The sequence below is a fragment of the Nerophis lumbriciformis genome, linkage group LG10 (genome assembly GCF_033978685.3).
Source record: "Nerophis lumbriciformis linkage group LG10, RoL_Nlum_v2.1, whole genome shotgun sequence".
In the NCBI taxonomy this organism is placed as follows: Eukaryota; Metazoa; Chordata; class Actinopteri; order Syngnathiformes; family Syngnathidae; genus Nerophis; species Nerophis lumbriciformis.
This window is the reverse complement of record NC_084557.2, coordinates 54,458,247-54,473,191: the sequence shown is the minus strand read 5'-3', so window position 1 is coordinate 54,473,191 and position 14,945 is coordinate 54,458,247. Positions and strand designations below refer to the sequence as shown.

Genomic DNA, 14,945 nt, shown 5'->3' with positions numbered 1-14,945 from the left:
GTTATGACAGACCGTCTAAAAAACCCAAATGGAATTGTAATTTTTTTAACTAAATGAGACACCCAGAATGTACATGAACATAAATAATATGGGATTTACAATATTAACTATGAAGGATAAAACACTGAATATTGACAGCATATGAACGTCACACCACCTCTCAATCCACATATTTTACAATCAAGACAAACACAACAAAAATGCAACAAACAGCGAAATATGAACGCAAAGATTTAAAAAAAAAAAGCCCACCTACAATCTGATATATGTGATATATCACTAAGATTTACAACTTTGTTGTCAAAATCTCCTTCCACGTCTGTCCCTGACACCCACATTTCACACTCTGTGGAAACACTCCCCACCCACACTGCTTGGTACCTCGTCTGAGCTGCTGTCACTTACATTACCATATACCTAATTACATGACCATAAGAACTAATTACATGACCATATACCTAATTACATGACCATAAGAACTAATTACATGACCATATACCTAATTACATGACCATCCATCCATCCATCCATCTTCTTCCGCTTATCCGAGGTCGGGTCGCGGGGGCAGCAGCCTAAGCAGGGAAGCCCAGACTTCCCTCTCCCCAGCCACTTCGTCCAGCTCTTCCTGTGGGACCCCGAGGTGTTCCCAAGCCAGCCGGAAGACATAATAACTAATTAGATGACAATAGTAACTAACTAGATGACCATAAGAACTCATTAGATGACCGTAGTAACTAATTAGATGTCCATAGGAACTAAGTAGATTACCATAATAACTCATTAGATGACCATAGTAACTAATTAGATGACCATAGTAACTAATTAAATGACCATAGTAACTAATTAGATGACCATAGTAACTCATTAGATGACCATAATAACTCATTAGATGACCATAGTAACTCATTAGATGACCATAGTAACTAGTATATCATGCAAAAATGGGGATTCCAACCCTTGAAATACTTAGTATAGTTCAAGACTTGGGGTGAAACATCATAATGGCAGCTAGACTTTCCATCTTAAAGATCTAAACAAATGATTTGGGAATGTCCGGCGAGCCAGATTGAAAAGCTTAGTTTAATTTTCCCAGGTGTGCCGTAAACAATAGCAACATTTTCCCAGGTGTGATGTAAACAATAGCAACATTTTCCCAGGTGTGACGTAAACAATAGCAACATTTTCCCAGGTGTGATGTAAACAATAGCAACATTTTCCCAGGTGTGATGTAAACAATAACAACGTTTTCCCAGTTGAGTTTTTAACAATAGCAACATTTTCCCAGGTGTGATGTAAACAATAGCAACATTTTCCCAGGTGTGACATAAACAATAGCAACATTTTCCCAGGTGTGACGTAAACAATAGCAACGTTTTCCCAGGTGTGACGTAAACAATAGCAACATTTTCCCAGGTGTGACGTAAACGATAGCAACATTTTCCCAGGTGTGACGTAAACAATAGCAACATTTTCCCAGGTGTGATGTAAACAATAGCAACATTTTCCCAGGTGTGATGTAAACAATAACAACATTTGCCCAGGTGTGATGTAAACAATAGCAACATTTTCCCAGGTGTGATGTAAACAATAGCAACATTTTCCCAGGTGAGATGTAAACAATAGCAACATTTTCCCAGGTGTGCCGTAAACAATAGCAACATTTTCCCAGGTGTGATGTAAACAATAGCAACATTTTCCCAGGTGTGATGTAAACAATAGCAACATTTTCCCAGGTGTGATGTAAACAATAGCACCATTTTCCCAGGTGAGATGTAAACAATAGCAACATTTTCCCAGGTGTGATGTAAACAATAGCAACATTTTCCCAGGTGTGATGTCAACAATAGCAACATTTTCCCAGGTGTGATGTAAACAATAGCACCATTTTCCCAGGTGAGATGTAAACAATAGCAACATTTTCCTAGGTGTGATGTAAACAATAGCAACATTTTCCCAGGTGTGATGTAAACAATAGCAACATTTTCCCAGGTGTGATGTAAACAATAGCAACATTTTCCCAGGTGTGCCGTAATCAATAGCAACATTTTCCCAGGTGTGATGTAAACAATAGCAACATTTTCCCAGGTGTGACGTAAACAATAGCAACATTTTCCCAGGTGTGACGTAAACAATAGCAACGTTTTCCCAGGTGAGCCGTAAACAATAGCAACATTTTCCCAGGTGTGATGTAAACAATAGCAACATTTTCCCAGGTGTGACGTAAACAATAGCAACATTTTCCCAGGTGTGACGTAAACAATAGCAACATTTTCCCAGGTGTGAAATAAACAATAGCAACATTTTCCCAGGTGTGATGTAAACAATAACAACATTTTCCCAGGTGTGACGTAAACAATAGTAACATTTTCCCAGGTGAGATGTAAACAATAGCAACATTTTCCCAGGTTTGACGTAAACAATAGCAACATTTTCCCAGGTGTGATGTAAACAATAGCAACATTTTTCCAGGTGTGATGTAAACAATAGCAACATTTTCCCAGGTGTGATGTAAACAATAGCAACATTTTACAGCTGGGTCATGCTCTGGCTAAACCAATATCCTTTTTTTTTCCCTTCTTGGAGTTAATCATTAGCTCTCCTGCCTCTTTCTTGTTGTCCAGGCAGTATTTGATTTAGACTTGGCGGGCCTTTTGTCCTCATTATTAAAGCAGTGCCAAGCAAAGAGACTCAAACTGGGCTCCTGCCTCCTTTTTTTACCCCTTTTCTTTGACTGAGGACAGTGTGCGCCTAGACGGGCATGAGAGAGAGAGAGAGAGAGAGAAAGAGAGAGAGAGAGAGAGAGAGAGAGAGAAAGAGAGAGAGAGAGACAAAGTGGCCATTGTTTGCTTGTCTGTCTGACAGCATAAATAAACAATGTCTTAAATTTGCCAACCTTTTATTTCCCTTTCATATGTTTTACATGCACGACCCCTGCAGGCTCCTGTCATCATTCTTGGTCTTCTTTCACGCTCAGCTGCCCTTCCTCTCCAGGTATCTTTCTTCTTCACTCTTAAAACAAAACCAAAAAGTTCTTAAATACTGTACACTAAAATGCATTTTTTTCCTTTTCAAGCACAATCCCTCCATAGCCAATCAAATACACAATAAATAGACTTTTGGAATGATCTATTATTGTATACCGACCGCCTCTTTGAGCTGTAATTTGACCCACTTAACATGCTTCAAAACTCACCATATTTGACCCACACATCAGGACCTGCGAAAATTGCCTTTTAATAAAAAAAACGAACCCCAAAACTCAAAATTGCGCTCTAGCGCCCCCTAGGAAAAAAAAACAACTAGACTGCCTGTATCTCCCACTAGGAAGGTCGGAGAGACATGAAACAAAAACCTCTATGTAGGTCTGACTTAGACCTAGATTTCCTAATTGTACATTCTTGGGCAGAAATCAACAGGAAGTTGGCAATTCCCCCTTCAAGACAAAAATGTACTAAAAACAGTCACTTTTGCCTCTTTGAGCTGTAATTTGACCCCCTTAACATGCTTCAAAACTCACCGAACTAAACACACACATCAGGACTGGCAAAAATTGCGATCTAATAAAAAAAACTCAACCCCAAATCTCAAAATTGCGCTCTCGCAATTTTGGAATAAAACGCAGAAAAAACTGCTCCTCGGAAGAAAAAAATGACAAAACTGCCTGTAACTCTCACTCAACTCTATGTAGGTCTCACTTAGACCTACATTTCATAGATTGACATCCTTCAGCAAAAATGTACAGGAAGTTTGCAATTCCCCCTTCAAAACAAAATGTTTGTAGAAACCGGTCACCTGTCTTCAAACATTATCTCCTCTGAGCATGTTTGTTGTTTCGGCTTCAAAAGACTACCAGTGGACAAAACTATTGGGACGCGTACACTGGACAAAAGTATTGGGACACTTAGGACTACAACTGGACAAAAGTATTGGGACACTTAGGACTAAAACTGGACAAAAGTTTTGGGACACTTAGGACTAAAACTTGACGAAAGTATTGGGACACTGAGGACTAAAACTTGACATAAGTATTGGGAAACTTCGGACTACCACGGGACAAAAGTATTGGGACACTTAGGACTAAAACTGGAAAAAAGTATTGGGACACTTGGGACGTGAACTGGACAAAAGTATTGGGACACTTCGGACTACCACTAGACAAAAGTATTGGGACACTTAGGACTTAAACTGGACAAAAGTATTGGGACACTTAGGACTACCACTGGACAAAAGTATTGGGACACCTACACTGGACAAAATTATTGGGACTCTTAGGACTACAACTTGACCAAAGTATTGGGACACTTAGGACTAAAACTGGACAAAAGTATTGGGACACTTAGGACTAGCAGCTGCCAAATATGCGGGCCCGACCAACGCTGCTCTGCTTGCAGCTTTAATTATTATTATTATTTATGCTGTTGAAGTGGAGAGTTGATTTGTTTTTGGTTTGCAATAATTGGGTTGAATGATGCATTTTGATTGATTGATTGAGACTTTTATTAGTAGATTGCACAGTACAGTACATATTCCCTACAATTGACCACTAAATGGTAACACCCCAATAAGTTTTTACTCTTGTTTAAGTCCACGTTCATCAATTCACAGTACTAGATTCTGGATACTTGCTCTGTGTCTAAGTAATATGCAACTATGAATATTTGATGCTTGTTTATGCTGAGAATTGTGTCGTTTTAGACTGCAATATTGTTCAATGAATTGTAGCTTGTGCGCTATTGTGTGCTTAGCTGTTGCGTAGCTGCTAGCTCCTAGTAGCTGATAGCCTACTTTGTTTACCTTTTTAGTAAAAGAGTTCAATAAAATACAACAAAAGACTGACTGTGCGCTTATTGGCAGACATTTAGATGTTAACTGGCTGTGGATTTTGCACAAGTAAACGCTAGGAATTTTACCGGAGATTTTAGAGTCAAGTGGATGATATCAAGCAATATATATATTTGTTGTTATGGGACATCTCTATTTTTGACTGCAACACAAATGCTGAATCCACAACTTCATCATGTACGACAACAATAGAGCTTATTGTATTCTAACCTTGTCAGCGCTAACATTAGCATTAATGTTGCACATTTATGTTTTTGTTGGCACAGCTTTTTACTCTCTTCTGTTTCCTTTACTACTTCCAGTGAAGAGAAACCACGACGACCGAATGGACTTCACCCGCGCCAGCAGCCTCAATGACGAGCTGGACTGCGTGACGGAGGACATTCCACTCTCTGTGATGACGGACAACGCACAGTAAGTCCCGCCTCCTCACCGTCACCACAATACGGACCAATTCCCCTTTCTTCTCGTCAACCCTTTTCCTGTTTGTGTGTGACATCCATCCATAAAGTCTAACATGTTCATGACAAAATATGATGCAAACAAAACAAAACAATGATCAAATGTCTGTAACTTTATTTAAATGTGTAGCAAAGCCTGCTTTTTCTTAAAGTCAATGTTGTGTCCTTTTAAAAGTAGTCAGTGTTAAGCAGGAGTAGGAGATGTCCACCTGTAAGTATGAACGTTTAAAGAACAATAGTGGGCTTGGACTGAAGAAAATATCAGAATCACTTTATTAATCCCCGAGGGGAAATTAACATTTTCAACACATTCCCATTCAAGAGCAGACAAACATTACAGGGAGACAGAACAGGATCAAACATTACAGGGAGACAGAACAGGATCAGACATTACAGGGAGACAGAACAGGATCAAACATTACAGGGAGACAGAAGTTAAAGTTAAAGTTAAAGTACCAATGATTGTCACACACACACTAGGTGTGGTGAAATTTGTCCTCTGCATTTGACTCATCCCCTTGTTCACCCCCTGGGAGGTGAGGGGAGCAGTGGGCAGCAGCGGTGCCGCGCCCGGGAATCATTTTTGGTGATTTAACCCCCAATTCCAACCCTTGATGCTGAGTGCCAAGCAGGGAGGTAATGGGTCCCATTTTTTTTATAGTCTTTGGTATGACTCGGCCGGGGTTTGAACACACAACCTACCGATCTCAGGGCGGACACGGGATCAAACATTACAGGGAGACAGAACAGGATCAGACATTACAGGGAGACAGAACGGGATCAAACATTACAGGGCAACAGAACGGGATCAAACATTACAGGGAGACAGAACGGGATCAAACATTACAGGGAGACAGAATGGGATCAAACATTACAGGGAGACGGAACAGGATTAAACATTACAGGGAGACAGAACAGGATCAAACATTACAGGGAGACAGAACAGGATCAAACATTACAGGGAGACAGAATGGGATCAAACATTACAGGGAGACAGAACAGGATCAGACATTACAGGGAGACAGAACAGGGTCAAACATTACAGGGAGACAGAACAGGATCAAATATTACAGGGAGACAGAACGGGATCAAACATTACAGGGAGACAGAACAGGATCAGACATTACAGGGAGACAGAACAGGGTCAAACATTACAGGGAGACAGAACAGGATCAAATATTACAGGGAGACAGAACAGGATCAAACATTACAGGGAGACAGAACAGGATCAAACATTACAGGGCGACAGAACGGGATCAAACATTACAGGGAGACAGAACGGGATCAAACATTACAGGGAGACATAACAGGATCAAACATTTCAGGGAGACAGAACAGGATCAAACATTACAAGGAGACAGAACAGGATTAAACATTACAGGGAGACAGAACAGGATTAAACATTACAGGGAGACAGAACAGGATCAAACATTACAAGGAGACAGAACAGGATTAAACATTACAGGGAGACAGAACAGGATCAAACATTACAGGGAGACATAACAGGATCAAACATTTCAGGGAGACAGAACAGGATCAAACATTACAGGGAGACAGAACAGGGTCAAACATTACAGGGAGACAGAATAGGATCAAATATTACAGGAAGACGGAACAGGATCAAACATTACAGGGAGACAGAACAGGATCGCTGACGGCTCTGACAATTTCCGCCGCCCCTTAATAAAAAGGTGAGGAACGGGTAAAAAAAAAAAAAAATCTGTCTTAGCCTGGGCCCCGGCAGAGGGGTCCCGACTGAGGCCAGCCAGGGGGGAAAACAACTCACAGCCATAGCATGGCACACATAATGTGTTATATTTGTTTTATGTTGCACGATTGTACCAAGACAAATTCCTAGTTTGTGAACCCATTCTCAAACATCCATCCATCCATCCATTTTTTTACCGCTTGTCCCGTTTGGGGTCACGAGGGGTGCTGGAGCCTATCTCAGCTGCATTTGGGCAGAAGGTGGGGTACCCCCTAGACAAGTCTGGCAATAAAACTATTCTGATTGTGATAAACGTGTGTATGAGGGGGAAACATGAAAGAACACAAAGGACATTAAAAACATTGAAAGAGCAGAGTTGATGCAACCAGCTGCCACTCCAGCAGTGACACTTCTACAAAAGTCAAAATAATGAAGCACTAATATACATTGTGCACACATGATTGCACCATGCATAGACAAGCAAGCAAAGAAAAACATAATTTCAACACCCACACACACTGTGGTGGTCTCTGCGATGTTCCACGCCATCCTCTGCTGGGGTGGCCAGAGACAGGAGCAGACCCAACAAAGCAAGCAAGAGAGCCCACTCCACTCTCGGCTCTATTTGCTCTTTTTCTCTTTTTTACTGACCTGTTGTTGTCGTATTCATATTTGCTTTTAGAATTGATTGATTGATTGAGACTTTTATTAGTAGATTGCACAGTACAGTACATATTCCCTACAATTGACCACTAAATGGTAACACCCCAATAAGTTTTTACTCTTGTTTAAGTCCACGTTCATCAATTCATGGTAAATTGTACCTGTGTTTACTCTTAACAAGTGCTATATTTTCTTTATTTGTTTCTTTATTTTGTTTTTAAAATTAATACGTGTTATACTGATTGTTTTTTTTTAAAATGAAATCTGATCTGCGTTTGCACATATTGTTTAGATTAGTTGATTATTTCTTCGGTCAGTGGTCAACAAAATAAACAAACAGTTTTTACATCCATGAATTCATGAATTGATCATTTTCCAGACTGAAAGGATTTAGGCTGAAGTTGAGCACTTCTTTCACCGACCCTGGAAACCATCTCAAATACAAGATGCAGTAAAACCAGGAGACATTGTGCTTCATAGAAATACATGTCAAATATGTTCCAAATCCGTCTTTGCTTTGTCATCCTGGTGTGTCCTTGTCTCACCCACTAACTAACTTGTCTCACCCTCTAACTAACTTGTCTCACCCACTAACTCTCCTCCTTACCTTTGCATTTTAACTCCATTGTGGAGGGGGGCGTGGCCTGCGGGCCTGCCGCGGACCTGGGTGTGTCAGGACCAGCCTCGAAGACAACGACAGGTGCGTAGACGGCCCGGGTGGGCCTTGTTATCTAATCACCTGTCTCCTTTATTAGCAGCAGCCGTGATGAGACGAGTAGTGGGAGTTGGAGGTGCTGATGAGAGACACAGATGCAGAAAAGACACTTTGCTGAAAAGCAAAAGACTTTGCAACATTTGAGGAAAATAAAACAGTGTTGTACCCAGAATTCCGGGCTTTCCTGGCAGTGTGTGGTGGTCTGAAGAATCCACTAGAGGGCAACCTCTACAATTTTTTGATTTTATTTATTTATTTTTTCTGAGTATAACACTGTTTTATTTTCCTCAAATGGTGCAAAGTAGTGATGGGTTGATGAGGCGTCATGAAGCGTTTCGACACATTGCAAAAGTGTATTGATACTGTGTCGATACTGTGTCACTAAATACTGACATCTGCTGGACATTAAAAATCCCTACAGGCAACCTATGGACCGACTCAACTGACACTGATTTGATGCCCTAGTACAGGGGTCACCAACCTTTTTGAAACCAAAAACTACTTCTTGGGTACTGATTAATGCGAAGGGCTACCAGTTTGATACACACTTAAATAAATAAATATATTGTCATTTGTAAGTTACACGTAAGTGTGATTTAAACAAGAATAGCTAAATAAATACATTTATATATATAAAAAAATGGGTATCTCTGTCTGTCATTCCGTCGTACATTTTTTTTTTTCCTTTTACGGAAGGTTTTTTGTAGAGAATAAATGATGAAAAAAACACTTAATTGAACGGTTTAAAAGAGGAGAAAACAAGAAAAAATTTAAAATAAAATTTTGAAACATAGTTTATCTTCAATTTCGACTCTTTATAATTCAAAATTCAACCGACAAAAAGAGGAGAAAAACTAACTTATTTGAATCTTTTTGAAAAAATAAAAAAAATAATTTATGGAACATCATTAGTAATTTTTCCTGATTAAGATACATTTTAGAATTTTGATGACATGTTTTAAATTGGTTAAAATCTATTCTGCACTTTGTTAGAATATTTAACAAATTGGACCAAGCTATATTTCTAACAAAGACAAATCAGTATTTCTTCTAGATTTTCCAGAACAAAAATTTTAAAAGAAATTCAAAATACTTTGAAATAAGATTTAAATTTGATTCTACAGATTTTGTAGATTTGCCAGAATAATTTTTTTGAATTTTAATCATAGTAAGTTTGAAGAAATATTTCACAAATATTCTTCGTCGAAAAAACAGAAGCTAAAATATCTATTATTCTTTACAATAAAAAAAAAAAATTACTTGAACATTGATTTAAATTGTCAGGAAAGAAGAGGAAGAAATTTAAAAGGTAAAAAGGTATATTTGTTTAAAAATCCTAAAATCATTTTTAAGGTTGTATTTTTTTCTCTAAAATTGTATTTCTAAAAGTAATAAGAAGCAAATTAAAAAATAAATGAATTTATTTAAACAAGTGAAGACCCATCCATCCATCCATTTTCTACCGCTTATTCCAAGTGAAGACCAAGTCTTTAAAATATTTTCTTGGATTTTCAAATTCTATTTGAGTTTTGTCTCTTTTAAAATTAAAAATGTCGATCAAAGCGAGACCAGCTTGCTAGTAAATAAATACAATTTAAAAAATAGAGGCAGCTCACTGGTAAGTGCTGCTCTTTGAGCTATTTTTAGAACAGGCCAGCGGGCGACTGATCTGGTCCTTACGGGCTACCTGGTGACCGCGGGCACCGCGTTGGTGACCCCTGCCCTAGTATATACAATAATATAAACCAAGTCATTTAGGATTATTTCATATCTTCATTTAAATAAAAATATATTTTTGTCTTTTTTAGATACAGTCAATAAATAATGTGAACATGTATCATAACATGGAAATCTAAGAGAACGTGTTGTGGATGATTGTGGACTGGGAATTGTTTTAATTTTATTTTTTTACACATTTTTATAAAAAAAAAAAAGTTTTTCCGACGTATTACATTTTAGACGATTTCTCTTCTTAGTTATTATTTCTCCGGCTGTAGAAAAGAGCCGCTCACAGGGCACAGAGGAGGCGTCAGTGCGACACAGTTGGCGTATCGCTCACGTGACCAAAACAGCTCATGATCGGTCACGTGACTTTCTAAAAGCGGTACGCGCACCGACACAGGGTTTTGCTCTATGAGCTCGACGCACATCACTAGTGCAAAATCTTTTGCTTTTCAGCAAAGTGTCTTTTCTGCGCCTGTGTCTCTCAGCAGCACCTCCAACTCCCACTACTCGTCTCATCACGGCTGCTGCTAATAAAGGCGACAGGTGATTCGATAACAAGGCCCACCTGGGCCATCTACGCACCTGTCGCTGTCTTCGAGGCCGGTCCTGACGCACCCCGTTCCGCGGCAGGCCTGCAGGCCACGCCCCCCCTCCACATCCATATTCTCTAAAGCTCTGAAATGAAATGCAGTCATTGTGTTCCTAAGAGAAAGTATCCGACCTGCGTCTTCCACGTCAAATAGTGCTTCTCTGTTAAATGCAGACCATCCTAAAGGTAGTTAAAGGAGAGTTCTGAACTTGTCTCTCTTTGCTTTGCAGTCTTCTGAGCTGTCCCTTCGTGGCCTCGGTCCAGGACTCTTTCTCCACACACCACCTCAACTGCACAAGGTACTGTACTGAACACCTCAACTCCACAAGGTACTGTACTCGCTCTCAGCTTCCAAGCGCTCTGGTCTTCATCTTGCAGCCGTTCCAATCCACACTGGTGTGCGTAGTTAGGAAGATTTCTAGCTTTGCAGCGTTTGCTTTAGTAAAAGAATCCCAGCCATGTTTGATCTTGAGTCGTCACCAAAGCAGTTTGTTGCTGTTTTGCACGAGATGCACTTGGTCAATCTGCTCTGTTTTTGACGGCCTTCTGTTGGCTTATAGCGACCATAATGGTGTCGTACCTAAAGGTGCGGGGTTAGACATTTTGATTGGTCACTTCTGTGGAGAACAAACCAGTCATTGTTGAAAAGTCTTATACAAAGTAGGAAATAGCACAAATGATCATTTAAAGCAATATAGTGTACTGTAAATGTGCCAATGAACCAAGCAGTCTTCTTTATGTGCTCGGGGTGTGTTTCCACTGGCGGTTCTAGCTCCAATGGCGCCATGAGGCCACACGTGAGCCACATATTCCGACCTAATCAGAAAATGAGCGCTCAGCACAAATGTATGTGCATCTTTTTTCATCCTTAGCGGCCCATTTCAAAAACTGCCAGAATCTCTAACCAGCCCTGGGTGAGGGAAACAACTGTGGCTGTAGGCAACCGCTTGATACCTAGTTTAGTCACCTCCACAGGGTGGCAGTATTTGCATTTGACGTGTCAGCATTCAGCAACTTTATTGACTCTGCATGCGCTTTAAAAATGCTGACTGAGCAGTTTGTTCCTAATTGCTATGACAGTGTTTCCTGGACTTACCAGCACATTGCGTTCCACGACCCAGCTCCTAACTCCAAACACTCGCATCTCAAATCAGTTGAAATGAATTGAATCCATACTTGGCATTCCCAAAACAGCACAAGTTCATCACGTAAGATACCTTTTAAAAAGAGTAGGAACTTTTAGATGGGAACTATTGTTTGAAACACATTACAATATCAAGTGCTACAAACTACTACAGCAGTTGTATGTGGTAATGGAATAACTTTATTCAGTATGTACTTTGGGGAACAGGCTTTTGTAGGTGTTTCCTACAGTTGCTTCTTCGTCGTGTAACACTAAGAACCAGGGAATGGTTGTTAATGTTCCACACGGACATTTGCGAGTGATGCACCGGAGAGGTCAGAGTGAACAAAAAGTGGTATGTATGTCTGTGCATCAAAGGTACTATCCCGTTGAGTTGGGACGAGACTGAACAAACATGTCAAACATCTGCAACTTCTCAATAGTTTTATGGATACATGCCTCCTTCGCTGCAGTGGGACGGACTCACCGGGTCGACTAATCAGCGGGACATGTTTTTAATGGATTGTTTCTCTGATTAGGTTGTTAGTGTCTTCTCCTTTGTTCTAACCTTCACTGTTCGATGGTTGGATGGCAGGATTGTGTCGATCTCTGAGCGGCGCTGCAACACCCCTGTCAAATGTCCAATCAAATCTCATGTTTGGACCAGCCAGGTGTAACCATAGATCAAGTCTGTATTGCTCAAAAGGCACAACCCTGTGAAAAATACTACTTCAACCGGCGGCTGGTTGGGCTTCAAAGACTGCTCGTGTCTCAAATGATTTGTAAGTTGAGGTACTCAACATTGTTGTTGTGTTGTTGATAAATGACCATGTAGGCAAATAATGACACATTTTCCTTTCCCCCTTTTCATGCACTCCAAAACATTAGTAAAGTGAGTTTTCACATCTAAGAAACCCATAACCATAGTTAACCAATTAACCAGCAATCCTCTATGCTGTTCTTTGTTATAATTGTAAGATAATATAAATGACTCTACTGTATATCAGGAGAGGCTAAACTTTTTCCACTGTGGGCTGAAAAAATGAAAGCATGCATTCAAAACCAATATAAAATTAAATTTTTTTTAACCTTAAGTGCTCCCCTCAAGTTTGGTTGATCGTAAAAACGAGTGTTTACACGTGCGGTGCATGTGCGTGTAAACATCATCACTATGGAAAGTTGTATACACAATATAGGCTACCATTGTACCGGATAGTCGAACCTCGGATTCAGGAGGAACAGTGTGGTTTTCGTCCTGGTCGTGGAACTGTGGACCAGCTCTATACTCTGGGCAGGGTCCTTGAGGGTGCATGGGAGTTTGCCCAACCAGTCTACATGTGTTTTGTAGACTTGGAGAAGGCATTCGACCGTGTCCCTCGGGAAGTCCTGTGGGGAGTGTTCAGAGAGTACGGGGTATCGGACTGTCTGATTGTGGCAGTCCGCTCCCTGTATGATCAGTGCCAGAGCTTGGTCCGCATTGCCGGTAGTAAGTCGGACACGTTTCCAGTGAGGGTTGGACTCCGCCAAGGCTGCCCTTTGTCACCCATTCTGTTCTGAACTTTTATGGACAGAATTTCTAGGCGCAGTCAAGGCGTTGAGGGGATCTGGTTTGGTGGCTACAGGATTAGGTCTCTGCTTTTTGCAGATGATGTGGTCCTGATGGCTTCATCTGGCCAGGATCTTCAGCTCTCACTGGATCGGTTCGCAGCCGAGTGTGAAGCGACTGGGATGAGAATAAGCACCTCCAAGTCCGAGTCCATGGTTCTTGCCCGGAAAAGGGTGGAGTGCCATCTCCGGGTTGGGGAGGAGATCTTGCCCCAAGTGGAGGAGTTCAAGTACCTCGGAGTCTTGTTCACGAGTGAGGGAAGAGTGGATCGTGAGATCGACAGGCGGATCGGTGCGGCGTCTTCAGTAATGCAGACGCTGTATCCATCTGTTGTGGTGAAGAAGGAGCTGAGCCGGAAGGCAAAGCTCTCAATTTAACCGGTCGATCTACGTTCCCATCCTCACCTATGGTCATGAGCTTTGGGTTATGACCGAAAGGACAAGATCACGGGTACAAGCGGCCGAAATGAGTTTCCTCCGCCGGGTGGCGGGGCTCTCCCTTAGAGATAGGGTGAGAAGCTCTGCCATCCGGGGGGAGCTCAAAGTAAAGCCGCTGCTCCTCCACATGGAGAGGAGCCAGATGAGGTGGTTCGGGCATCTGGTCAGGATGCCACCCGAACGCCTCCCTAGGGAGGTGTTTAGGGCACGTCCGACCGGTAGGAGGCCGCGGGGAAGACCCAGGACACGTTGGGAAGACTATGTCTCCCGGCTGGCCTGGGGACGCCTCGGGGTCCCACAGGAAGAGCTGGACAAAGTGGCTGGGGAGAGGGAAGTCTGGGCTTCCCTGCTTAGGCTGCTGCCCCCGCGACCCGACCTCGGATAAGCGGAAGAAGATGGATGGATGGATGGATGGATTGTACTGTATACAAACAATATAGTAGGATGACATGAATAAGTGATGCAACATGGTTACAAGCAACTGTCCCTCTAAGGTGCGCGCCTGCACAATTGTGCACCGCTCAGGCGTCCTCTGCGCACAGCAAATGAATGCCGCGCAGGAAATCAAAAATCCCACCTGAACTTTAAACAAAATAAACACATTACAATTTCTTCTGTATGATTTTGCAATGCAACTCTGTGAGTGACAGGTGACAACAAGAGTGGCCTCAATGAATAAAACAATCTTTGTCAACACAGTTCAATTATGGTCTGTCGAGACATTTTACGGACAGGAATTCCATCAATCACTTTATTGAGCAAAACTGTTTGTAACCACACCAAAAACATGAGTAAAAAACATGTTATCTATAAAAACTGGTCATTTTCTGCCATACAAACCAGGCTTAAACCAACTTTGTCATCCGTGGTTTCAACAGAAGCCGCTCGCTCAGTCTCACCTGCACCAACACACGCACTCATGGCACTTAGCCAGTGCTGCGTTTATGGCCACACAAAAAGTGGGACAACCCCAACGCCACACAATGTGTAAATGCCAGGTTGTAACACTCAATCAGATGTGTGCTTATTTTACTGCCATTTATTAAGAATGTTAATCCAAGGATATTATTCATGAA

At 41.3% G+C, this 14,945-nt stretch overlaps 1 protein-coding gene across 1 annotated transcript in view; it reads left to right on the top strand.

Annotated features, from left to right (window-relative positions):
• kcnq1.2 (potassium voltage-gated channel, KQT-like subfamily, member 1.2) overlaps positions 1 to 14,945 on the top strand; it is a 413,878-nt gene that overhangs the window by 86,743 nt on the left and 312,190 nt on the right. Inside the window, exons 13-15 of the mRNA XM_061969396.2 lie at positions 2,938 to 2,991; positions 5,145 to 5,256; positions 10,934 to 11,002. Coding sequence (XP_061825380.2) covers positions 2,938 to 2,991; positions 5,145 to 5,256; positions 10,934 to 11,002 — 235 coding nt within the window. The remainder of the gene's footprint in view (positions 1 to 2,937; positions 2,992 to 5,144; positions 5,257 to 10,933; positions 11,003 to 14,945) is intronic.